General features: G+C 39.4%; 2 protein-coding genes across 13 annotated transcripts in view; one reads left to right on the top strand and one right to left on the bottom strand.

The window, feature by feature from the left end:
* Positions 1-586: 586 nt before the first annotated feature.
* On the bottom strand, positions 587-26910 carry CMKLR2 (chemerin chemokine-like receptor 2). 11 transcript variants are annotated; one of them, XM_062640588.1, is made up of 3 exons: positions 17538-17797; positions 14282-14663; positions 587-1848 (listed from the first exon to the last, which is right to left on the bottom strand). In XM_062640588.1, the coding sequence occupies exon 3, from the start codon at positions 1830-1832 to the stop codon at positions 780-782; it is 1053 nt and encodes a 350-aa protein (XP_062496572.1). In that variant the 5' UTR covers positions 1833-1848; positions 14282-14663; positions 17538-17797; the 3' UTR covers positions 587-779. The 11 variants fall into 11 exon arrangements, with proteins under 11 accessions (XP_062496572.1, XP_062496571.1, XP_062496570.1 ...); XM_062640587.1 differs by having other exon boundaries at positions 14282-14429; XM_062640586.1 differs by lacking the exons at positions 14282-14663; positions 17538-17797 and adding exons at positions 3309-3398; positions 4300-4317.
* Positions 26692-27861, top strand: part of ZDBF2 (zinc finger DBF-type containing 2) — a 15046-nt gene continuing 13876 nt past the window's right edge. Inside the window, exon 1 of one of the 2 annotated variants that reach the window (XM_062640573.1) lies at positions 26692-26825. The gene's annotated coding sequence lies outside the window, so the exon portion shown is untranslated. The remainder of the gene's footprint in view (positions 26826-27861) is intronic. The other variant, XM_062640572.1, reaches the window with a different exon arrangement.

Genomic DNA, 27861 nt, shown 5'->3' with positions numbered 1-27861 from the left:
AAACCACTTTAAGCCTGAAAGTTTAAACAGAAAATGAAGAAGTGTGGCACAGAGTCTTTAATCTCAGCTTCTGTAAGAAACATTTCCACTAATTCTTTGCACATTTCAAATGATCCTAAAACCTAGATGAAACATCTACTCACTATTTTGCATCCAACTGGCCCTAGAAGTATAAGAACAAGTGACCAGAAAACACAGAATCTCCTGTGTTAGAGTATAACATAAAGAGTGCTGGGAGAAAAGAGTTTTTCTTCTCTGTCTCAGGATTCTTCTCCAGCTGTGGAGTAGAGCCACCAATAGTTTCACTTAGCTGGGATGTAGTCAGGTGATTCCTACTTAAGGCAATACTAGACAATCAATCAGGAAACTCGAGCCACTGATGTATGGCCATGCCCTCTTGGATGAGAATGCTTGATCAAGAGCATCATCAGTGATGGCAAGGAGGAACATTTTTATTATGTGCTCTTTTGATATCAACGAGGTATGGAACCACAACACAACAACAGAATTACAACAGCATTCCTGATCAAAAAATCCAGTTGGAGCAATTCCACTTATGCTAACAACTTTCAGTTCAGGCTGTGTGTGCACTGCAAGTTCACCACACCCAAATGATGCATCCTTTCTAACCTTTTCAAGGAGAGCAGCGAGTGCAATGAAGCCAGGTGTTTACATACAACTGTAGATGCAAAGATGCACATCTGACTGACAGATGCAAAGTCAAGAACACCTCCAAATCTCCTGACGGCTGTTTTGGAGAGGGATGGTGACAGGAGCAGTCACTGGGCAGTTTCACAATAGTGCACAGGCGCATGGGTGTTGTCCGAGCTCCACAGCGGCTCACTGACAGTTCCAGAGCGGCTCACCTCCCACAGTGCCAACTTCAGCACCTCAGAGACCGTAGTCTTGACCTCAGCCTGGAACTTTTTGCTAATCAGAACATAAAGGATTGGATTGAGGCAACTGTTGATGAAGCCAAGGCTGGTGGAGAGGGGAATGCCATCCTGCAGTAAGTCATGCAAGTTTTCATCATGGTGAGCTGACAGCTCCACGATGCTGAATATGTGATATGGTGTCCAGCAAACAAAAAAAGCTACAACTACAGCAATGATGGTCCAGAAAAGCCTGCTGGAAGTCAATACAGTTCTCCTCTTCACTTTGACAATCAGCAATGAGTAGCAAATGACCATGGTCACTAGAGGAAAGAGGTAACCAAATGCAAGCCTCACCCAAATGAGAATGTGATGCGTCAGCAAAATAAGTTCTCTGTTATGCACATGGAAGTTGTTGTAGCAAATGGTGACATTGTTGAGGACTGTAACCGTGTCTCTAAAGTATAAGGCAGGGCCACCAATAATTGCAGCTGACATCCAAATGATCCCACTAAGAATGAGAGTGTTCCGTACAGTCCGATACTTGTAGGAAAAGACTGGATGGACAAGGCGGATGTAGCGGTCAAGGCTGATGAATGTCAGGAAGAAAACACTAGCAAACATATTAAGTAGTGCAATGAATGAGTTCATTTTGCAGAGCCACTTCCCAAAAGGCCAGTGGAAGCCCATTGCCACATACGTAATATAGAGGGGCAAGAAGAGAACAAAAATGAAATCTGCAATGGCCAGATTGAGGAACCAGAGTGTAGAGACAGATTTATCCCACTTAAAGCCCATAAACCAGATGACGATGGCATTACCTGGCACTCCCAGCAGAAATGCCACACTGTACAAGGAAAGGGAAATTATGTGGGCAATGCTGAGGGAGGACTGGGGTGATTCATCTTCCTCAGACAGGTCATAGAAGTACGAGTAGTTCTCAAAATCTTCAAATGTCATGTTGCAGAGTTGCTTTCTAGGGAAGAAAATAAATGGAACAGTCAAAAGGGAAGTGTTTTACTGCCCTGCAAAATAGTAACCTGCGATTCCTTTAGGTTCTTGGTCCTAAAAAAACCCCAAACATTGACTTAAGTTTCACGTCTATCACTTCTTAGCTGTCACTTCCTAGCACAAAGCTTGTGGAGTATTTTGATTACAGGCATTTATAGAAATGCTCGAATCAAGACAACACCTGAAATCTTCAGGAACTGTCTTCCTTGCATTTATTTCTTAACACAGAGCACTGAGCACAGTATCACTGATAAATACCTGGGAGACCAAATGCAAAGTTTCACTTAAGTGTGATTTTTCTATTCTTTTCTAGTTGGATTTTGTATTTCACTGTTCTGTTCCTCTTTGAAGCAAGTTTAGGGATTATATCTGTCAGAAACCAGAGAAGCACCAAGCAAATGTAGGCAAAAAAGTGCAGTTAAAATGTCAGGAAGCTATTTCTTATAAAATTACTACCCACACACACCTCAAATTACAGTTCACAAAATTGTAGACAGTCATTTCATTGCTCCAGCAATTGAAAGTTCATGGATTTATTCCTCTGCATCACGTATCTAGCTTTGTATAAAGGAATGCTGATTTTCAGATACATTCAATGCATTAGATTTCCATAACACAGCAAAGGAGGTAGAGAACTAAACATATAGAACATATTTCAGGGACAACACATATAACTGTGGTAATTTTTCTGCTAGTGAGCTGAGAAACAAGTAAGAGATGAAAGAAAAATAAAGCTTCCCATGAGAATAAGACACACTGTAAGAGCTATAGATGAGAATATGCCTGTCTGGTTTCTTGGGCTTTTTTTAAGACAGATCCCACAGACAGATCGTCTGTTTTCTTCTGTTGCAAAAGCTTCTGGAACTTACAAGTACAACATGGTATTTCATATAGGAATTTCCTTGTAAAACTCCAAAGGAAGAGTGTGGGAGGAAGAGAAGGGGGGCAGAGGGGGAAAGGAAGGAGGGAATAAAAACCAAGCGAAAAACCCAGAAAAAAAGAAATTAATGGGAAAATAAATAGCAAACGGAGGTTGAACAGGACAAAGTACTCAGACTTCACGTGTTCATTCCAACACACCACAGATGGCCACAGTCTTACAGAAGTATCTGCAATGGTCAAAACAAATATTCTGCTAAATTCTGCTACCATTTAAAGCTGTATCGTCTGTCTGGACTCAGCTGCACTACAAACCTGTCCCTGAGATAAGGACAGGACCAGCCCATTATACTACAGATGAGGTCACCGGTACTTTGCTGGGCACTAGCTCCATTCAGAAGCTGAAATTCATCCCCCCGCTTTTGGAACTCAGCCCTGCATTCCTGCAATTCCACTGATTTTAGCATGCTAAGGACAACTGGAGAGGGATCTCCGGAGTACGCTGCCTGCAGAAACACATCTGAAAGTTTGTATTTATGTACATACCTTTCCTCCAAGAGTAGCTCGCTTACTTGGAAAGGATTACTCCTGCAAGTGAAGCTACGCATGTGCACACACATTAGCAGGATTAGATTTCTCATTCGTAGATGGATAGGCAAGGATGGAGAGGGGGGAGAAAGTTGTGTAATTTTATATCTCTTAATTAAATAAAAATACGTAGTAAGAGTCAATACAGCCTGTTCTGTCAAGAGGCTATGATAACATTTGCCTTTCATAATTTTCATCAGGCTGAAGGAATGTTATTTGGTTGCTGTCCTGATAAAATGATACGTACTGGGCTGCATTCATGTAATTACATGCCTCTGGAGGGTAGATTCTGCACTAAATACCAGTACCACCCATCTGAGTAATTTTTTCAAATATCTTAACAGCTGCTGAGAAATAGCATAAACAAAGCACAGTACCACTAACATCTGCAACAACATTACATTTGGGCAGTTTTACAGGACAATCAGGTTAATAACTGGATTTTTAAGCGTCTCTACCTATATACAGAACAATACCTTCAAATTGAATGATGCAATTAAATAACAAAAAAAAAAAATATTTTTAGACTCTTGTTGATTACAATCCTGTATTCCAGTCTCTAATTAATTTTGCTTTTAAGTGTCTCAAGAGCTACTACAACACAACAATACTTGGATTCTAATATTTCCTCCCAAACTCCTGTTTTTCCTAATGGTACTAATAAAAACCCCTAATGACAATAACAAATATTTGCCTACTGCCCAACAATGTTGATTATATATTTAGAATTTCAAACATGATGTATAGCAGGAGAAAGAAAACGCACCTAAATAAATACCAAATATTTACCAAGCCTCCTGTAGTTTAAAACTCCTCAACTGAAAGAGCGCACCTTTAGAACGCAATTTTTTCTCAAAGCTTGCATTTTTCCTTATCTCCAACTCCTACTCTTCCCATGCAGTAACTCTTTATCAGTGTGGGGGAAAAAAACAGGAGGAACATTGCTTACAATTGCTCCCAGTGCAGATGCTGAAACTAGACTCTATGGCTAGGGCTCAGAAAAAGACTTAAAATTACCTCTGCAAAGCCTAGACACTTTTACCTCTGGCATCCACATATATGAAGCACTTGGTTAAGCCCTGCTCTGAAAAAGGTAAGCAGTAAGGGATTGTCAGTGGAACTATGCTGGCTAACATCACTAAGGACCCAGATTTTTTCTTCTGGGATAACTGTTAATCATCATTCAGAAGGGATATTTCTTTGTGTTCTTGAAACATATGCAGCCTCATATACATGCGTTTGCTGAGGGTTTTTATTTATTAATAAACTTTAGAGTCAGAACTGTCTTGCAGTTCAAGTCCAGGTCTCGAAAGTGAAGAAATCTAATATTACTCCTTATGCTGTCACTGATTTCCTGTATGATCTTTGATAAACTGCCTAATTTCCAGGCTGGAAAAGCCTCTCATGAACCTGTTTGCAAAGGCTCAGCAGAGAAAACAAGACTTTTTGCTAACAGTTTCCACCTGGCTTTCAGGCCAGCTGCTAGAAAGGGTAAGGGAGGTTCAGTGCAGTTCACTGGATCAGTCCCTGCCTGTCCAGGGTTGTGAGAAGGAGCCAGAGCAAGGAAAGTACTTTTCAATAAACAGGAATGTGTGGTCAGAGGCCTGCCAATAGTACCTGGGGGCAGCCACAGGTTACAGAACAGTCTTGTACTGCATGTGGATGAATATAACACATTTAGACTTCATCCTGCCGTTTTCTTTCTTTTTTTTTAAATAGTAAACACTGAGCAGTTGTTTGACCCAAGCCTGTTCCTGTTTGCTGAGGTCACAAGCAGCTCTGAAAACTGAGCCTCCTTGATTCAGTTGCTTAATTATGAATACAGTTGCTTAATTTTAAGCAAATAGGTTCCAGAATGTTTGACCAGGATGTTTCATTTCCTGTCCCCTTCTGTAAAACAGGAGTTAATTATGAAGTTACTTCAGAGGAATATCACAGACCAGCACTTGGTCCTGGTACCTTTTAAATCCTGGGACAGAAAACAGAATTACCAAGAAATACAGATCATTACGAAATATTTCTAAGACACAAAGCCACGGAACTGCTGTGAAGAGTCTTTCACCATGTGCTATATGAGCTATCTTTCTCTGAATTTCAGCAGGGAATTACAGAATTGCATCTCAAGTGACATATTCATAGCTTCTTATTACAAGTACGTAGAGCTTGCTTTCTCTGCTACTACAACAGCAATTCATAAATTTGAGCCATAATGACAAGTTGGACAAACAATTTGATCTGCTTAAAATAGAACAGCTTTTGTCACACTAAGAATGGCCTTACAGTTATGACATGGGACCAGTACTTTGGAATCTATTCATGGCTAACGCCACATGCATCCTGTTTGACTAGGGGAAGTCATTTGACCTCTTCACGCCCCAGCTCTGAGGTCAGTGGAATGGCTTTTGAATTAAATTGCATTGCGTTTTCAGTCTAAAATAGGAGAAAACAAACAAAACAGTTGCAATTTCCACTCACTTCATTTGATGCTGTCTTCCTGGGGGGTTGAATTCTCTAAGCACCACGCAAGTTAGGTTTCGACCTTATTACACTACATGTGGTAGTTTATGCCATATGTTTGGACTGCACAACCCCTCTCTCACATTTGGTCCTCATTACTTATGAAATTTACAGAGAGGTCCAATGGAAGAGCTTATTCATTCTCTGTGTTGGTTAAAAGTTAACATAAATATATGCGTTGTAGTCCTTAGATCTATTTGCTCAGTGTGATAAACAGTGCTCAGAGCCTCTGGCCAGCCAAATTGATTTCAGAGGTCACAATAGTGGGTCCTGACTTAATAGGAAAAATATGGCTCGCAGAGCTGGCTATCTCGACAGTTAACTTCATATATTATGATGGAAATATACTACATAAACCCACCTTTTAATGTCTTTATAAATAATTCCGAGCTTATCACATTCCATGTGTATCATCTGTGGCTAAATAAAAGTTTACTTGGTTGATTCACTTCAACTTTTGTCATTTCCAAGAGTCAAATGTTGGAGAACAACTGGTTTCTCAAAAGGTCACCTAAAGCCTCCTTGTCATGCTGTGTCTCAGCAAGTTTGTCTGGTTATTGAAATAATATAAGACCCTCAAAAAATGTCTTCAAACATTTAAGATGCTAAATTTTGAATTTATCTAACTTCAAAAACATAGGCATAAAATAACCGAGTAGCTTATCTGTAAAGTTCAAAACACAGAAGGCTAAGTTTATTAGAGGTATATACATATTTCTGGCAAGTATTTTACAAAGACATAAAAAAAGATCCTAAAAATCATGAGGAATACCGACGAGATTACAAACTGTCATAAATTCATACTTCTGCCTCAGAAGAAAAAAGCTAAGATTACCATTTGCCTGCATGTAGAAACATTCCTATAATGGGAAGTGCCTGATATACTACAAAATTAAATCATAGCTATGCTATAATTTAAGCCTAAAGTTGACCCTGCAGACAAAGCTACTGGGAAACAAGCATTTTAAGCTAGTATACACAAAAGCAGAATCCAGGTTTGTGTGGATGTTTTCTCTTTCACATACACATATACAATGCCTACCTCTTGAATATCATCTTAACCATCATTAAATGTATGGTAACAATAACTTTATAAGCCATCCTAAATTCAGCAACTAGAATGGGTTATAATAGATAGGGTATGTGACCAGAAACCTTTTGAATTCATAACACAGATGTATTTGTTCTAGCAGACAAGACAAAAATGCAAATAACCGTCATTCTCCATTATGTCTCTCAGTGAAGCAGTGTTAGAAATATAGATACAATGTACTAGATAAAAATCTCCTGCAATTAATGCCAAAAACAACTAACTTTGAGCAAGGCCAAACATGACCCTGTTAGTCATAACACACCACTTCATCTGTGGTATTGAAGTCATTTGACCCAATAATAGCCTCATAACATTTTATGCAGAGTGAGTGTTACAGCGAGATTAACAAACCCTTACAGAGCAGGTTCAGTTAATACTGGTAAAACAACGATTTCAGACCTGCACTTTTGCTGCCACAGAGATGGCAGATGGAGAAAACAGCTTTATATCTAAATAATAATGCTGTAATAGGAAAAGAATCTACAGTAGGTCTGGCCGGAATATAACAAATGATCCAGACAACTGCTGCAATTGAGCAGTGTACAATTTCCACAATCAGATAATTCAAATGTCTGCAACCAGCAACTGCATATCATCAAAACTGATTTATTTTCATGCTGTTCCAAAGCACCAAGGCTTCCATCCCCAAAGAATACAAAAAACTCGGATGTCCTTGGGATATGTCCTGGATGAGGGGCAAGCTGTAGAGAGGGCACTTGGTAACTGTGTAGTTAACACTTGCTCCTGCTCTTATTCCCTTCCATTAATACAGCTAAGAGTAGAAATACAGATTTTTAATATTCCTTCTGAATGTAAGGATTTGCTGTAACCACTGCAAGTCTGTCATGTGACCACAAACATATTCCATGAAGTCAAGAAAATGACAAGTGAAATACTTAAAGTGGCTTCATTCTGAAAAAAAAAAGGAAAAAAAAAAAAGGAAAAAAAAAATAAAAAAAAATCTAAGCATCTAAGCATTCTTCCAAGTGGGTAAAAATAGAAGTTTAGGTAAACAGTGCCACTTGAGATTTAAAGTATGGTCCTATATTGCATGTGTCAGCACTGTCAAAGTATTTACATAACCACTCATAAAGACCTCAGTATTTGTAACCCTTAGTGGAAGTGGGCTCAAGTGAGAAGTATCACCAGTCTGTTTACAGACAAGAAGGCTGAGGATGACCCTACAGGAAGTCTCTGATCAAACCAGATGCTAAACGTGCCTAGTGGTCCAACCACAGTCATATCCTCCTTTCTTAAATATAACTGTCCCCTCGCTCATGATGGAGTGCAGAAACCACAGCTTCACCTCTGGCAGACCTTCCCCTTCCCGAAGAGGGACTCTCTCCTGTATCGTCATGCCCTCTGTGTTGGAAGGAACCAGCACCTACCTGGGCAGCCCTTGCAGACTGTGTTCTGTTTTCTCTAGACTGAAGAGAAAAGGAATCTGTATCTCAGCATTTGTTGTCATATACTTTAATCTGTCTCTGCAGGCACAGAAAGTACCTTAGAGCCATTAAGTACAGCTCTCAGATGACAAAGCCAGCAGGTACATGATATATTGTTTTGGCTGTGCCCTCCACATGTAAGATACGCACACTAATGGAATATTTTTCCACAGAACTTTTACACATTCTCTATTCCTCCACAAACACCAGCAGTATTTTCTTTGGTGATAAATCACCCTAACAAGAACATACCTGATTTAAAATTTTCAAGTGCCTCAGCTTCACAGTGACGGTATTGATAAGATCATGGATGCTTCTATTTCTAATCAAGCACAGCTTTTTACATTTCTCATTCAAAATGTGTTTGAAATTTTAACTTTGCAACTGTTCAATGTATTTGTGACAAAAGAAGATTTTGATTAGCATTCGTATGACCATTACACGAGCATGCAGCTCTGAGCATGTTTTATAAATGGTTGTACTCCTCCAGCAAACGCATGCTTTAACCACAACTCCCTCCTAACAGGAAGTAGCAAAGTGAGAGCAAAGAATAAAGAGTGAAAGCAGAGGTTTCTTTCAGACTATCAGCTGTTGTCTCAGCAGACTGATTTAAGGCCAATTAATATATGTTAGACATCAACTATTCTAAAGTTACTGCAGGGTAACAACAGGTCATTACAGAAAAATGAAAATAACCCTCTCCAGCAAGATACAAAATCTCTATAGAATAACAGATAAAGAAGCTTACAAACCATTATACTTTCTCATCGTGACAAGAAGAGTTAGAAGCTAACCCCGAAGAAAATTAGCAACATAACTCATTCCTCAAATATGCCTTCTTATTCCATTTCACATATTAATTTCCCAGTCACTCCTAACAGTATGCTTGGTTATGTACTGCCTTCTAAATATATCTCTGTTCTTCTAAGTTTATTCTTCTGCTCATTAAATCTACATCAGCAGTTTCTTCAACATGATTGTAACATTGTTATGGTTATATTACTCTAAACAACACTCTTGCATAGGTATATCAGAACATCCAGTTCCAAAATTGGCTAGTATATAACCAAAACATTCCAGCTGATAACATACTTTATTTTTTCTTCACAGTTAATATACTGGGTTCACTGTGTACAATAGATTAAATGTGTCTACTTTCAGTATCAGTGTAACTCTAATATTCCTACTCATACAAAGCCAACTCTTTAAGGTCAAGTCTAAAATAAGCACTGCCTGTATCCCTGCAAAACCACAAAATTCATCTTATTAATACTATTTCAGGAGGGCTGGATATTTACCTATCTCCCTAATATGGCATTGGGGGCACTCCTTAGCACTGATAAGAACAGATGGCACCTATGATTAAAGCGTTAAATTAGGAGCTTGGAAATACAGGTTTTACAGGCTTCCCATATTACCTTTGCAAATCACTTCTCATTTCACTCATTTGAACAGATATGGTACAACACCCTCAGTTAAAGAGTTTAGGACCTCAACAACATGTTACTCAGTTTTCTTAAATCAACAATGGTTCTTAACATTTCTAAAATGCCTCTTGAAAATGATGTGGGGCTAAGCTCATTAAAAGAGGATTACTAGAAAGGAAAAATGGGAGTGTAGAAAGTGATATTACATTGATAGTACAGGACTCATCACTGTTTCTTGTCTAGGCTTCAGAAGAGAGTAAAACTCTGCCAGGCTCACACTTGCTGAAAGCAGCAAGTATTTTATGTTGGGAAAGTACCCAAAGGCCCTAGCCTTTGAGATCAAAGCCTAAATGGATCTAGACATTACAAGCACGTAATAAGAGACAATTCCCACTTTGTTTATAATTAAACAAAATAAACAGACTCAAGAAGAGTAGGGAAAGGAACATAACTATCTCGCCCAAAGCCAAACAGTAGATTCAAATGTAGAGTTGGCAGGAGGATTCAGACCTTGACAAAATAACGAAGAGGCAAATATCTTTTGTGGAAAGAGAAAAAAGGTGCCAGTTCTTCATACTTGTGTCTTGTGATTCTCAGAACACATTCTTCAAGAAGTACTAAAATGGGACAAGACAGCCTGGGCTGGAGAAGCAGGAGAAGGCTGCAAACTCTTTGCTAGCTCACATTCCTGGCAAGGACTGGAGACTTCTAGAGTGCTGGCCTTTGCAAATAATCCTTGCAATCAAACCTGACTCGTAGCAACGGGTTTGGATATTTTCCCTTTGAGCCAACTTACAAAAAAATATTGTATCTGCAATAGGTCTGCTCAGTTCATCCACAGAATGTAACGAAGTAAAATAGTATAAGAGAGCTGCAGCAACCTAGCAAAAATTCTCTCTGGAAAAGAACAGCTGTGGGTTAATACTGGCTTTCTGCTCCTGTTTCAAGACCCTCAACCTCTGGAACATACTGAAGATACAAAGAATAAGCTGAGCTCCCCTGGAAGTACTATATGGTTCTTCTGAGGACAAGTATTTTTTCCCTTTTTGTCTCAGGATGCTCAAGCACACTGTAAAAGTCGTAGCAAGTGTGGGAGAGTTGATCTGTGCATGATGGCATCTTCTCTTCTAAAACCAAGTGCCTCTTGCACACTGCCCACCGCAGTAACAGCAATCCCTTCTTCTTTAACAGGCCATAAGAAACTCTTCCTCCCACTCCGCTCTCTTCTGGAAAGCCAGCAACAACACAGCCCTGCACTGTTGTGAAACTGCTAGCTTTAGACTCAATGAACACAAATCACACCATTATCAGAAATAATGACTGAAAATTAGCCAGACAACCGGCCACCACAGTAAGAGACAACTGAACTGTTGGCACATTTTGTAAGACAAAATGAATAAATAAGCTAACAAGACGACCCTTCAACAGACTACATTTCTCTGCAAAACTAGCTGTGTAGTGCTTGGAATAGCAGTTATTAATAACAATATCTTAGAACAGATCACAAACTTCAAGTGGCTTTTAAAAAAAAGGAGAAGGAAATTCTTTCAGCAAGTTGTCTTTAGTAGGAAGGAGATGTAAATTTTCCTCTTGAATCTATCAGAGGTGAACACACATCTGACTATTTCAGAATGGTCATTTCATTAAGTTGTCTGCAGAGAAAGAAATTCTTAAAATGAAAAGGAAGTATTTATAATCTATGATCTTGTTGGCATCATGGAGATGTGGTGGGATAGCTCCTGTGACTGGAGTGAAGGCACATGGAAAATAAAAGGAGTGATCGGTAACAGTCAACAACGCTTCACTAGGGGCCTGACAAATTTGGTGGCCTTCTACAATGGGGTGACAATGTTGGTGGATAAGGGAGGAAGTGACTGACATCATCTACCTGGACTTCTGCAAAGGATTTGACACTGTCCTGGGTGACATCCTTGTCTCTAAGCTGGAGAAGCATGGATTTGACAGGTGGATCAGTTGGTAGATAAAAAAATTGCCTGAGTAGCTGCACTTGAAAGAGTTGTGCTCAACAGCCTGACATCCAAGTATAGAGCAGTGATGAGTGGCATTCCTCAGGGGTCAGTACTGGGACCAGAGCCATTGAACATCTCTGTCAGCAACATGGACAGTGGGACTGAGTGCACCCTCACTGAGCAAATTTGCTGACAACAACAAGCTACGTGGTGGGGTTGACACACTGAGGGGAAGGGAAGCCATCCAGAGGGACCTTGATAGGCTCAAGAGGTGGGCCAGTGCAAACCTCATCACGTTCAACTAGGCCAAGTGCAAGTGGGTCAGGGCAATCCCAAGCACAAATACAGGCTGGGTAGAGAATGGACTGAGAGCAGCCCTGAGGAGAAGGACTTGGGGATATGGACTGATGAGAAATTGGCTCAACATGAGCCAGCAGTGTGCACTCACAGCCCAGGTGGCCAACCACATCCTGAACAGCATCAAAAGGAGCAGGGCAGCAGTTAAATTCTGCCCCTTCTACTCTGCTCTCATGAGACCCCACCTGCAGTCCTGCATTCAGCTCTGGGAGCCCCAAGATAAGAAGGACATGGTGCTGTGGGAGTGAATCCAGAGGTGGGCCCTGAAGATGGTAAGAGGGCAGGAGCATCTCTCCTATGAAGACATGCTGAGAGAGTTGGGCTTGTTCAGCCTGGAGAAGGCTCTGGGAAGACCTTAGAGCAGCCTTCAAATGCTTAAAGGGGGTCTACAAGAAATCTGGAGAGGGACTTTTTACAAGGGCATGTAGTGATAGAGAAATGGTAATAACTTTAAACTGAAAGAGGGAAGATTTAGATTGGATATTAGGAGTAAGTTATTTACTGTGAGAGGGGTGAGACACTAGTACAGAGTGCCCAGAGAAGCTGTGGCTGCCCCCTCTCTGGCAGCATTCAAGGCCAGGCTGCATGAAGCTTTGGGCAACCGGATCTAGTGGAAGGTGTCCCTGCCCATGGCAAGGGGGTTGGAACTAGATGATCCTTAAGGTCCTTTGCAACCCAAAACATTCTATGATGCTATGATAATTTATAGCACATACAAATTGCATTACTGTCATCAAGAGCTTTCCTCTGGCACCAACAGTGCAGTAAAAATCTGTAGTGAGATCCTGCCTAGGAATCCTTACATAGAGTTTCCCTGCCTTATGATCCCTTTCCACAAAGGCAACTAGAGCATCCAAACCATAAGTTCATTCTCCAGAGTCAAATAACTTCCACTATGGTACACTCAAAGAGATTCTAAGTGCAATAAAAGTGGATTCTAATATATAAGTAGACTCACAGCATACATAAAATCCCTATCACTAAAGTAAACTTGGTAGGACCTCTCTCCTGCCTGCCTGGCATAAGTGGCTGATAATGTTTTAAATTCAGGCAGAAGCTGCAGTGACATTCAACAAAAGTAAATTGGGTTTTCGAAATATTTACACTTCCTAGCTCAGCTGAGGCAAAATAATAATATGAAGCTAGTGGAAGTAAGGTGTCATAACCAGTTAATCATTAAATCGGTTTCTACAAATCTTGTCTGACAAATTCTTTTACACTGACATACCCTCACTCACTTCTCCTTAGCTATGAATTAATAAAATTGTCCAGTAATACAGTTTTATTCAGCTGGAAAGCAAATGTGTTTTAATTCATTGACAATCTATTTATCTTCTGTAAATCTGCAGAAACAGTCTGGGATATTGTTTGGCTTTGCAAGATCACATTTAGAAAGGCCACAGGTGACAATGACATTGATATCACCAAGTCTGAACAGGAGGAGGAATCTAGCCCTGCCTCACTGTGCAGTAGTATAAAAGGCTTCAAACCTTCTTGCTGCTTCATAGGAAAAACATTCCCATGTTCCTAATGACAGCTTTCTAGCTCATTCCACATTCTACCTCATTCCATGATGGTTAGCAGAAACACACTCACCTCTCAGCTCAGATCATAGAAGTATTTTTTAATTCTGCATGACTAATTCTATAGAATTATTTTGTTACTCCACTACTTAAGTTGAAATGATTTCCAGTTTCTGTTCTATAATTTGTTCTGATCAGAACTGATGTACTTATTTCTAATAACACTGGGAATTGCTATAGGTGACATACTATCTGTAAGCAAACAAAAAAAAACCCAAAATTAAAAACCAACACACAAGAGTGGTGTATTAGGGGGAGAAAGGTATTTAAGTCAAGGTCACTTACCACTCTCTGACAGGATAAAAGACTCCTTTGACTGTACAAACATAGTCAAAATTTAATAAAAATTATATTCACACGTACTTTCATATCTTCTCTTGCTGAAATAAGTATCACATTCTTTCTTCCGATAAACAATTTTAGCCAGTGTATGCTACACTACCTCACAGGATTTTTCTGCAAATGTTGCAGCTATAGAAACACATTATTTAGAAGAGAGGGAAAGAAAGATTTAAAATATAACAGAGAGAATGACTTACCTTGTTTAGTTCTTTGGAACGAAACACACTGTAAATCACAGATGTGAGCTCTGTAGCAGAAGGAAGAATGAAGTGATCTGCAGAGTTCAGAGTGACTTCAGTGTGATCCCAGCCGCTTCACTTGGCTACTGCCTTCCTCCTAATAAAGCTGCAGAATGATACTCTGTGTTTGTCTTCAGTTGAGGAAGTTGGTTCCTCCGTTTTGAAATACTGGCTTTCTGTATAACCCCAGTATTTCACCAAAATAAGTTCATGAATCATTTTGGTCAGTGTCCAAGCAAGCAACAGATGTGGTGAATGATGAATAGAAAGAGACCTTACAGTTGTAGGCTGCTTTTTGTTATACAGAGATGAGGTTGAACAGAATCCCTTTGTAAGCACTCTGGTTTACAGAACATGATGTTGAATGAGCAGAAAGATTCTTAAAAAGTCACACTGAAAGCATAATTTTATAACTCTACAGTGAGATAAATTCATTCTGTACTCACAATTAGTAGATTAATCTTGTGCCTAAGACAGAAGTGAGCTCCTCAAAACATCACCACTTAGTGCTCTGTCACTGCAACACTGGTCAGAAATTTTAACTGGGTTTTAGAAGACATCATGGCTTGATTCCCAGATCCATAAAGAGCCTGCTGAGTTTTTGTGGCCAGGCCTCATGATCTCAATGTCACTTAGTTTCTCAGTCAGTAAAAGGGGAATATTATTCCACTAGTGTCTACATACGATAGCTTCACCCAACTCTGACGGTACCACACTCATCATACCATTGTAAAGCAGTTGAGCACCTGTCAGTCCACCCTCACTGAAAATCAGATCTTCTAGGAGAAGAAATAACCCAACAGTAGTACTCCTCTGTCATTAATGCAAAATGTGTAAAACGTTCAGCACTAGTCAATTCCAAGTTTTCCAGATATCAACTCTATTGATTCCATTGAAAAATCAGAAAAACAAACAAAATACCAAAACCAAAAAAACAAACACAGAAGAGGGAAGTGCTTAGTGAAAAGCAGCAAAACTGAAACTTCAGCATCTGGTTAGCAAGGCTACCAGTTTTAAGCACCTCTCTTATGGTCCACAGATCCTCTTTACAGGAACCAGAACCTCCTTCCAGCCAAACTACCCTGTGTTGTCTCTCCTCCATTACAGCTTGTTCTGTTCTGCCAGTATAACTTAAAATGCTTACAGCTTGTACATGAGGTGGGAAAGCTACAAATGAAAGGAGGATGAAGATTATGAACCAGTGGGACAGAGTCCCTGGAGCATAAGGAAAGGGCAGCAAGGTAAGATTTCTGTTAATATATGACACAGGAGGGGGGTGCCTTAAGAAAGGGTATAGAAAGATTCAAGGACCTAATGATTTGGCACCTCACTCATTTCTTGTATTTCAAAGATTTTCTGTTTTCTTTAGGTAATCGACTGGTGAGCCTTCACTGATAAAAGCTGTTTTAATAGTAGTTATCATCTTTTGTAAATATTGGGATAAGGTAAATTCAGGCACCATTTAACAGCAGATTTGCTGAGGTTTTTTTGCTTGTAATGGCACAAGTCTGTGTGTCTCTAGGTACTTTGCCAAATCCAGTTATTGCAAGCCAGTTAATTCAAGGGCTTGCTAAGTACTATTTCAGTAGGATAAAAGACAAAATTACTGGGTAGATAACCCTCACCCACGATCTACAGTAAAAGAAAAAAACCTCAGCTAGCAAACTAGAGCTACATATTTGCCAAACATTGTTCACCTCAGTGAAGAGAGCATTCTGGAGAGCGCAATGGATGCTAGCAGTTTTGAGCAGCGAGGAATGGTCCTTAAGGAAATGTTTCCTTCACCATAAACCAAACAGGCTTGGGAATACTTTAACAGGTATTGGGAACGATCATACAGTTCCTTCATCCTTCAGAACCAAGGGAGGATTAAACCTCACACAGCAATTTTCCTCATCCTTTCTAGCAGTGTCCCAAGTAAGAAATCACAACACCTAAGGACCCAGAAGACATTTTGTGGCAATAAGTTTCAACAGAAAAATTTTTTTTTTTTCCCTCAAGAACAGATTAGTGCATTTAAAAGAGCTTTTTCCACCTGTCTGTCCTACCTAAATTTGCTCCTTTTCAATTGAAAAGTACTTTGGCTCTAATAAGCAATTACCCAATTTGCACAGTATAGCCAGCATCTGTAACTGGGAGTAAAGAAAAAAGGTAACAGAATATTGGAGACAAAATTGCACTTAATTTGAAAAGATTTTGTTCTGTTTTCTGTGTACTGCTAAATACAGCTTTTTATTCTTCTACAGTTCTGATTAAACACACTGGGAATCTCGAGTCTCTGAAGAACGTAAACTTGGGCCCTAAAATTTTCCTTGGTTTACTTCCTTCTATGCTCAGACACGGTAGAACTGGAATGGTGAGTCCCAGATTACATGTTTTTTTTTAAAATACACTTTCATGCAACCCATTAACCATTGACATAATTTTACGAGTGTGATCACTTCAGATAATTTTGTGAAAGTTATATGCCTGAAAGAAAATTTATGAAGAAAAAAAAAAGTGGTTTGTTTGCTTTCATGCCTTCTCCTTTTTCTACTTGGAATTTGTATTTATTTTACCATGTTATTTGTGCTTTTTCAACAGGTAAGTTAATGAAATCTTGGAGTTTTTACTCCATGTTAAGTATGGCAATATGCCAGAGCTATACTGAACAGGGACATGCATTCATGAACATACAGTGCATGCAGGACTTGCAAAGCAGAGAAGTACTACTTTATACCTGATGGAAAAACAACAAAGGAGACCATTGTCATACAAGTAACAGACACTGGGTTGCCCAGCAGTGAATAAAGCAGGTAAATTGAAAAGCAAATTTTAAAAGCACTTTCGATTCTTTGTGGTTTTTTTTAACCCTATTAAACAAAGCAAAAGCATAGGATGTATGGAAAAAACTGTCAGAAATACTTTACCAGTATTGACCAAAGCACAAATTAAAAAGCAATAAACAAAACCAAAGTAACTTTAATTTACCTACATTACCAAACAATTGCCTGATAGTTCTAAAAATTATTTCCCACTGCTGAGATCTTATCAAGCTGCCTATTAGTATGTGCAGATAATCTCAGCACTAATGAACGCCCCTGTCTGAATTCAGTGTGCACTAATTCAATGAAGTTACACTAACCATGTATTTGCAAATTAGGTTAGACAAAAGATACTTAGTTTTTTCTCAGGGTTCATTTAAGATGATCAACACAAAAATGAAATTACTTACCTTTAGAGGATTCAGCTGTTCTTACAGTTCTGTTTAAAAAACAAACAAAAATACCCAACCAAACTTCACTGTTCCTCTGTCCACACTGTTTGAATTAACACCTCATCGATTAAAATCGGCTCTGGAAAGACAGAGTTTAACTACCAGACAATCAGGAAAACGGTAATTTCCTCCCTTCCTGTGAAAGTAATGACTATTCATGCCTATCCTTTTGGTAAAGCTGTAATGTTTGCTTGAGGCTTAACTGCACACCACATATTATAGTCAGCAACTGTGACAAAATTCTCTAGCAACACATTTAAAACAAACCACCCCATGAAGGTTTGGCTCATTCCGGCAAGTCCACATCCTCCCTCTATGCTGATATTAGAAATCTGAAGAATTTAATGTATAATGTGTTGAAGAAATTCAGTAATTCTGCAGAAGGCAAAAATCCTTCATGTAATTATTAGTTTAGTCAGGTCAAAACACATAAGCATATAAATCAATTGCTGTATGTGTTTGTATATGTATGTATATACATAAACGTTTGAGCAAGATCTTTGAAACCAGCACTTTCATGTAACTCCTGCGAACAAAGTCAGCAGGGTGTTACATTCTATGCAACTGTGAATGCTGGACAATAACTTACAAGGAAGGGAAAGAAAGATGGTGGCTTGTTTTTTTTTTAATCATGAAGAATGATACCTGGAAAAATACTACCAGAAACAGCCTTTTATTTTTAATTTCCCCTCATAGATTTTGCTTTTATATTTGCATTCTTTTTCATTTTCCACAAATAACTAGGAATGATTTTCTACATTATTTTAGCCTACAGCTATTCAAATTTTGTATTCTTAGGACAATCAAGTAAGAGATTATACCTGCCACTCCAAAGACACTCGAAATCCATGGAATTTTCTGAGGGCGCCTTAACAACAAACCTTCTGGTATGTACTTAAATGCTAAAGATTAGTCATTGAAGAGATAAACAGTCAACTTGAAAACAGTATTTTTCCATTTTAGCCAAAGTGCTGTCTCCTCCCACAGAAAAGAATGCCAGTGTTTGTAAAACTAATCTCAGAGAACTAGAGAGATTACAGAAACAGAAATAAGGCTATGAAAACTAGTTGTTTCACTACGCATTTCATGTTCTTTAGTACTGCTATAGGGATTAACCAACTTGTACTTTTTCACATCCCATAAATTACCAGAAACTACAGTCACTTAGAAACACCTTAGGAGAGAAGCATAGCTGCCTACACCTATTCTTTCAAAGACCTGAGATTTTATTTCTCATTTAAAGTATAAACTCTGGAGATTCAGTCATCCACCTTTTATGTGATAGGTCTTTTGGTTAAAACCCTAAATCCACAGCACAAACAGGATTATACCATGGCATTACGTACAATGGACATGACTCAGTGACCCAAAAAGTATTTAAGTTTCCTGTTCTGCATTCATCTATTAACAATTCACAGCTAAATTGTTGAAGCCTATTGTGATGAGTAACAATGCACAAAAGAAGCAGATACACAGGGAGAAGACATTACAACTTCCAGCCCCTCACTATTCTGTAGCTAGACTATTACTCTGGGCTACTGTGCTCACTCTGACAGAGGTGGTCTTAAACACTAACAAACTTCAGAGAAATTGAAAAGGAGTTCTGATTCCCTGCAAAAGACACAGAGAAAATCAGAGGGTTAATACAAAATTAGGGACAGCTCCCTGAAAATACATGCTAGCAGGCAGGGTACCTATACAGGCCTTGTGTGATCAAGCAAGCTTGCTCCTTTGCAGCACTACTACTCAAAAATCTTAACTAAGAGAAGTATCTATGCACATGCGGAATTGTGGAACCTGCTGGTTACTCTGTTAGACTAACCAGCTATTGACTCCCCTAGGATTTATGAAGATGCAAAGCTTTTAAATTAGGCAGTTGCTCCTTGCAATAGAGAATGGTTCCTGAACATCAGTGCAAAGCTGGTGCAAATCAAATCCAAATCCAAATCAATCAATCAACTACGGAAGCTCTGAGAAGCTGTGGTCAGTGGTTTAAGCACATACTCATTTGTATTTTTAAAGTTGCTCTTTTTAGTCAGCTACATTTCTCAGATATTTTTTTTTTTTCTGTATAGTGGATGAAAACATCCTTACAAAAGGCGCCAGGCGACCTTGACTCCATAGGGATTTAAGTTATTTATCCATAGAAATGGCTGTGAGACAAGGAGAACCAACACGAGTTTCTGCCTACTGCTCTACATTTGCCTGCTCCTCTGATCCCTCTCAGGGGGGAGAACAGTTTTGCTTCTAAACCCTACCCATCCCTCAGCCTCTCTAATGAGATGGGACCTTATAAATCCCAATAGATCTGCTGCTTGTGATACTGGCAAAGCAAATTATTAAAGGCTCTGAAAAACGCTTTGTTAAGGAGTCAGTCTATAAAGGCAATGTTAACTCTTTCATTGCCTTCTAATGAAAGCAAAACTGGGCTCAGGAAAGGAAGCATAGGAAATCAGTCTAAGGAAAGAGTCAGCTAAAACTCCCAGTATTTATTTGCTCATTCTAGTGCTACTCCTTGAACTGTACCAACACACATAAAGGTTTATTTTAAACCCTTCTCACTTGGATTTTTTTTTTTTTTTGTAGAGACTAGAATTGCAGCATTTTCTGTAAAAGCTATTTGAGTAGACACTTGTCTTTTCAAGACAAATAGGCTCCCCTCTTTTAAAGGGAAGAGAAGGGAACATTTCAAAATGAGAAACTAGGCAAAGGGGAATTACACGAACTGTATGTAGCTTGGGTGCAAACCAGAAACTGAATTCTGATCACTTCGATATTAGACCATCCAACAACATAGAAGTTTTACTGATGGACTAGAAAGAGACTAAACTCTGGTCCAAAGAACCACTACAGTTCAAGTAATAGTATATGAAATGCTGAAGAAAAATCAAAAGCTTTTTTGTTCAAAAGTCCTTTTTCCCACTCTCTTCAAAATTTTTTCCATGAAAAGGTCTCTATATTTTCAAAATATAAAAGAAAGTGGGTGGTTTTTGTTTTTTTTTCAAAGGCAGATGTTTTTCCTTATCAGCATTCCTGGCTTAAAATTAAGTCTTGTCCTTGGAAAAAACCCACAGAACTTCTCTTGTTTAACTGTCTGCTTTTTTCCTAAATAGAATAAAGAAATCTTTCTTTAAATTACTCTCAGGATAAAGCAGGCTAGAGAATCTGCTGGCTCTCAGACATAAGAAAATATGCGGTTTATTGTGGGAACATTAAAAAAATGTAACAGGATTTAGAACAGCGAGTGCAGAGGAAAATAACGCATACTTAACTACCTTGGGAATACATTCTAACCCCACCTTAAACTGACTGCAGAACATCCAGTGACTCAACGTAATAGTATATGTATTTGGAACTCCCTGACAAGGAAGCTGCCAAGGCATTTTACATTCAGTATCGTCTTACATCCATCTGCATCTATTTAAAACCAGAACAGTTCCACTGAAATTGATGGATATAAACGTTTAATTTATAATATTCTGAGAGGTCAAGGCAGGTTCTCAAATTCTGGGAGCCTGAAAATTCTTTTAAAAAACAGAATGAATAACCTTCCAGAAAGCTTTGGAAAATAACCTCTTTGTATCAAAAATACATTATTTGTTGCTTGAGTAATGGGAATTAATATTTACTTTACAAAAATACCTTGGAGTTCCTACGATGACAGAATGTAAGGTAGGTTAGAAGAGAGTAATAGTCATCTACTAATTTAAAATATTCAAGACTCTCACATTAGCATCTGATTAAAACATCCACATTCATTTTGTCCCTTATCTATAATAATAAAAAGAAGAATGGTTTAAAACATGTTAATCAAAATATTTAATCATGCAAATGAGAATAATCCTGTTCTGCATGTAAGTCTATTTCAATCATGTTATATGACTGGTTAATATAAGAACCTGTTGGTCTTTGTTCCCTTCATAGTTGAAGACTCTTTCTGTAGAGCTCCCCTCAGCATGGGAAATAGTCATCTTATGGCTTTCTACTGTATTTTCCAGCATGTACATGTTGGAAATTATCATGCATTTCCAAGTAGTTTGGTAATGAACAATTATACTTGAAAACTTTGCCAGTTCTCAAGGGCTGATCTGACTATATTACTCAGTCAATTTTGAAACTGGTGGTTTTTAAAAAGTAAATAGGAAACAATGCAGAATAGAATTGAGAAACTCTGAGACTATTTTTGAATCTAAAAAAAAATCCCATGCACAACATGAAGGTCAAAGAATATCCTGTAATTCATGAGTATTCACCTACAGACAACCCCTGACCTACTTCCTGAGCTAGCCCTTTTGTTTGCATCCCTTCCCTAAAAAACTAGGCATAGTTACTTCAGAGAGTTGAACAGACTGAACAATTATTAACAGAAGAGAGAAATGACTGTGAATGTAACGGTAAACTTCACAGCATTTTATGATGAAAGCTGTATGCTCTGAAAGCCAAATGCTCCTTCAGGTTACAAACAGGAAAAGGATCTGGAGACAAATTTCCCTTTAGGTCTAGTGAATTTTACTGTGCTTCACAAGTAGGCTCTCTAGACAGTAAGACCATGTTTTCTCCATGTTGTCTTAGGTAGAGATGGTTAGTCTTCATCCAGCAAAGAAACAGTTCATGAAGTGTTAGAGCCATGGTACACAAACCTCACAACTGCTGATTTAACTCCTTCACTGTTTCTTTTAGAGCAGAAAGTCCTAAAACCACATTAATTTAAGCTAACAGACAAATTCAAACAACTGCAGCAATGCTAGGGTATGGATTTGAAATGTAGTATAAGAACATTAGTAGCCCATCATGCAGAAAATTTCTGAAAACACTGAATTTGGACAAATTTTGAAGCCATATTGCTTAAAGTAACACATTTACAGTTGTCATCAGCTGTTCCTTCTGAGTGACCTGCCAGCAAATACCAATAGCAGCTGCAACAGCAATAACAGAACGCCCTGGGATCAGCATGAGTACCTCGAAGTTCTGCTAAGCACTATTAAAATCAAAATTTCTTTATTCTTCAAAGTACATGTATATAGATATATATTACTGAAAGCAATTTTAGTGCACAAAAAGAAGCACAAACCCACAAACTCTGAAAACGTAAGCCCATGTAAGCAGCAGCACAGCCTTCAAATAATAGCCAAAGATATGCAAAAAGATTCAAACTGCAAAGTACTTCAAGTAACCTTTTAAAAATTAATGACCTGACTACATGAAAAAATTAAATATTTTTAAGAGAAATTTCTTGGTCCATGCGTTTCAAAAACCCTTTTTATAACCCTCTCATTTTTAAAAGGTATTTTAAAGTTCCTTGGTCACTATCCAATCACACTAAGCTTTTTGGTTGTTTAAATGATTAAGGAATTAAAATTATAATTTAATTTGATTTTTTTTTTTAATCTTAAGAAGGTAATTCTGGCAAGAGAATGAAAAATAGAAAGAACAACCTTTAGACTATCCCTTAATTTTGGGGGTTAAGCTAATATTCCATATAGTGAGGATGCTTTTATTGTTAAGTAAAGCTTTTATTATAAAATTCAAAAAACGTTGAGTACAACATAAAAAAAGACAGCTCAGTTTTAAATAAAGCGCACAGAATGCCCATAAGAAGTTTGCCTTCTTGTAAATTAGGATTCCATTGAAAAAAAAAGATAAAATTTATTTTCTTTTTGGCTTGCATTTAATTCTAATGCCATACCAAAGTGGTATTATCATTAATATTTTTTAAAAAATATTTTTGATTTTAAAAATAAAAACATACTTATAATAAAGAAAATCAATGTATAATAGCAATCTGCCAACCCCAGTCTAAGTAAAGCAGACAAAAAAAAAAAGCTCTATTTTGAGAGAAGATTACCCTTGCCTTTTACACAGAGGATGAATTCTTTTCTTTTACTTCAAAACCCCTTATTAAATATAACTGAATTGATATTAAAGGGGAAAAAATAAGTATCATAGATAAGCTCATTGCTCCATTTAGTCTCGTATGAGATACTGGACTGTGGCCTTCATCAGAACATTCAGAGAAAAACAATAAAAAACTTCTAAGAAAATTTTACACTTCTTGTAATTAAAGGTTTTAATGTAGCGCCAGGCATTATGGATCATCCATTCTGCTATAAAGTCAAAAAGATCCTCCTTTCCAAAGCTTAGTCAGAATGTGAAGTGCTCCAAAATCTACAGATGTACTCACACTGCCCTGAAAGTTGCAGTGCTTGTTAGAATCCAGGCTAGATCTGGCAATCAATCTTTGTGGACCTTTGGCAATAGTATTCCCTCTATGGCCCTAACCCCAGCCCTCAACTGCTGACAGTCAGTCAGCACTTGGCTCAGATCCTTTGACAACAATTACCAAAACAACAATTTAAGGATAAACTAGGCTTTTAAAACTAGAACATACAAAGCACATATGCAGCAAACTAAAAACCTAGGTGAGTTTCCTGCCAGGTAGTTTTGCCGACCTTGATTTTGTCATGTTCTCCCTTTACAGTCTGAACCCAGCTGTTGAAGAAATCTGAGACTCTGTCTAGGAAAATAGTTGTGGTTCACTTTTGTCAATTTTTCTTAATGTTTTTCATAGGTATAACCTTGACATATATTTAGGTAACGGGAGTGGAAAAACAGCAAATCAAAGTAAAAGCAGAAAGCAAAGCAGTGAAAAGCGTAAAGGACATTTTATGGAAATTGAACAGTTGAGTATAGGTATCAGCAAAGAGCAGAAAGTCTAATGTTCAGTCTGAGAGAATTTTCAAAAGGGGAAAGGAAGTTTGTCAGCCCTGCTCAGTGTTCATGCACATATGTGAGGAGTAGATTCCTAAGAGGGGAAAAGGAGACTGAGGGACAAGGGCATCTCTCAATACCTTACCTGAGCTTCAATCAGGGTGCAACCTCAAGTTCGTAAATACAGAAAGAGCTGAAAGCCAATAAATATTTGGCAACATAAGCCTAAGTTCTGCTATCTTTGAATGACTGTCCAAAATACAGAGTATTACACTCTATCCTTGCAAAAAGATTCAGGAACATTCCAAGGACAAGTTATATGGCATTATAACACAGACTCTAAAGTCCTCTTTGTAAAGAAGGACTTCCATTTTACATGAGCCATTCCGGTACATAACCAAGCTTACTTTGTTTCAACAAGTTATGAAGGGTTAGCTGAGCCATAGTAACTCACCAAGCCTGCTATAAACCATCATAAAAGTAAACTATTTTAGCCTAACTTAACATGTTTCAAAGCGGTTTTGCCATGTTTAAACAATGCAGTTCTGACAGGCAATAACCTGGGCAAGTGCTGGAGCTTTCACACACATAAACCTTCTCCACAGAAATACTGCATCTGCAAAATTTTATGATTGCTTCTTACAGAACTCCACTCTTACCCGTAAGATTCCAGCTAAAACTAGGTTTTCACTTGTCCAGCACTGAAGTAAAAAATCCTTTCCATGTTAACAAAGTGATTGATTCTCCCATGTATGTGTTTGGACTCTTCATCAGGGTCTGTAGTGATAGGACAAGGGTTAATGGGTTCAAAGTTAAACAGAGGAAGTTTAGGTTAGACATAAGGAAGAAGTTCTTTACTATGAGGTTGATGACAGACTGGAAGGGGTTGCCCAAGAAAGTTGTGAATGCTCCATCCCTGGAAGTGTTCAAGGCCAGGTTGGACAGAGCCTTGGGTGGCATGGTTTAGTGTGAGGTGTACCTGCACGCAGCAGGGGGTTGGAACTGCATGATCTTAAGGTCCTTTCCAACCTAAACTATTCTATGATTCTACACACTTGTATTAAAACCTCGTATCTGCCAAGATGCTTCAACTAAGCCAGAATTTTATTCAGTTATCCCAACACAATACATAGCTGAGTGTAAAATTAATACAGGATCCTCTCAGCCTTAAAGGCAGCATCATTACGTTCCACATGACTGAAAAGTTGTATTCTCCCCTGCTCTTTTTTTCCTAATTAATTCCGGTTTTGCCAAGCTCTGTACTACACAAGACAACAAAATATCACCAGGGAATTTTAGTTCTGTAGTTAAGTGCTTCTTTTTGGCAATAAAAACATATTCGTATCTATGCACATACCAAAAAAATCCAACAGCAAGTAAGGTAGTCTCCTCCTAAAGTACAGCCTCCTCCTGCTGGGCTGCCATTTGAGATTTGTTCAATTACTTGCTCAGTGTGGGTGGACATTCCTAAGCTATGGTTTCATAATCACACGAAGTCTTCTTACAGAAGCCTCTGTTTAAACTTTCTGTAATATGATGCATTCACAATCCCCCCACCACTGCACAATCCAAGCCTGTATCTGCACCTGTCTTTGCTCAAGAGCGTTGACTGTGTCTACAGAGATTGCTTAAAAATCCTGCTGCTTCAGCAGGAGAGAAACACTCACTAGCTGGTTTCCCACGGGAGATTAGATAAACATTAAAAACACCCTACAACTGAAAACAAAAGAGAACCTGAACTAGGGTCATATTCTTAAGTCTGTTTCTGAATAAAAGAAATGCAGCTCTATTATTAACTCTATCAAACCCTCAAACTAAGTCCTTCCACTTTCTGATAAAACACACCATAAACAAGGTGCAACATGGAAAGCAAGCAATTTTTAATGACAGAAAACGAACAAACCAAAGGCATAAACCCTACAGCCTGCTCTCAAGCATACGAAATGATGTTTTTTGAAGAAGTTGTTGACATAAAAGTTATCAAAGATGCTGCCTCACAAAACGGAGTAACCCCGAACGGAGGGCAACAAAAACACACAACCCCCGGGTTTTCGGAGCGAGTTTCCAGCGTCGCGGCTGGGGGAACCGAGGCTTTCCAGACTCCGCTCAACCGGTGTTCACACACCTACACGGCAAGAGCCGTCCAGGGCCGAAAGGACAGCATAAGCGCTAGGCAGCCCCCCCTCTCTCCTCAGACAGCCGTAAGAGAGCTGCCACTCGGTACAGGCCGGCGGGGCCGGCAGCGCAGGGACGGTAGTACAGGGTCCTCTCCCACACCACGGCCGCGGCTGGCCCGGGACACGAGCTCGACAGAAGTCGAGCGGGCAGGGAAAATGAAAGCGCAACCCCGACGTCGAGGAGAGACCGGCGCCGCAGGGCCCCACCCGGCGGGGAAAACATAGACCCCTCCTCCCACCTCCTCCTCCCACAGGGCAGCCCTCGGCCCCGCCCGCACCGCGCCGACCCGGAGCAGGAAGCAGAGGATGGCGTCCCTTGACCTCAGCGTGCTACGGAACGGCTCACGGGAAGGTAATGGAGGTGAGGCGGTGCCGGGGCGGGAGCGGGCGGCGGGAGCAGTAGGGAAGAGGGCTGGCCTCGAGCGGGAGGGGCCGTTGTGGCGGGGTGCACGGGCGTTAACGCGTGTGGGTGCTACCGGCGCCCAGCAGCCCCGCCTCTGTGCAGCGCTCTCACGGCACAGCGGGACCTGGCCCCTCACTGCTGCCGGAGGCCCCGCGGTGGGACGGGACGGGACGGGACGGGCGAGGGGGGAGCAGTGGGCGCGCCTCCCGGCACGGTTCACGGGGCCTCAGGTACGGGACCCATGGGGCCGGTGCTGTGTGGCCGTGAAGCAAAAGCAGCTTCTGAAATGAATTCCCGCCTCTATTTGTGCTGGCGCTGCTGGAAAACATGACTTTGTTTCAGGGAGAGCGTTTCAACCTTGTTTTCCCTCTTGTTTACCCAGCATAGGCTTTCTCAGGTGAAGGGGCAGTAGAGTTTTTTGTGAGGTGGTTTTGGAGGAGCCATTTCGATTCACCTTTTTACTCCTTTTTACTTATGTGTAACCTATTGCAGTGCAAGAGTGACACTGTCTGGAGAGTTTCTTTGGTGCCTTTGACACTTCCAGATAGTGTCAGAATGCACCACTAATTTATTTATTTATTATTGATTCATGCGTGCATTTCATGCCTTTTGGTTGCCTCTTTATGGATTTCTCTTGTTAAATGGGGTTATGTGAGGCTTTTCATTCTCTGGCTGTTGTGCACAGCATGATTCAGTAAAACCAAAAAGAAACATTGGTATTAGAGGCAGTGGAAGCAGCCTGGTTAGAAACTCACCAAATCAAACGTTTATATATGTAGCCAGGTTTAGTTATCCGTGTTACAATTTACAGGATTTTGCAGTGGTAAAATGTTGAAGCTATCACTTGTACAGATGTAACTTTTTTAATCCAACTGTTTAAAACATTTCCAGTTAAAAGTATCTCCGCAAAGATAGAATTCCATGGGCTTTGCACGGACATCTGGAAAATCCTTTGTGGATTTATAGCTGTAGGTTCTGTTTTGATAAAGTCAGG

Source organism: Pezoporus occidentalis, unplaced genomic scaffold (genome assembly GCF_034315485.1).
Source record: "Pezoporus occidentalis ecotype Australia unplaced genomic scaffold, CSIRO_AGI_Poc_V1 ctg66, whole genome shotgun sequence".
In the NCBI taxonomy this organism is placed as follows: Eukaryota; Metazoa; Chordata; class Aves; order Psittaciformes; family Psittacidae; genus Pezoporus; species Pezoporus occidentalis.
This window is presented reverse-complemented; position numbering and strand designations above follow the sequence as displayed.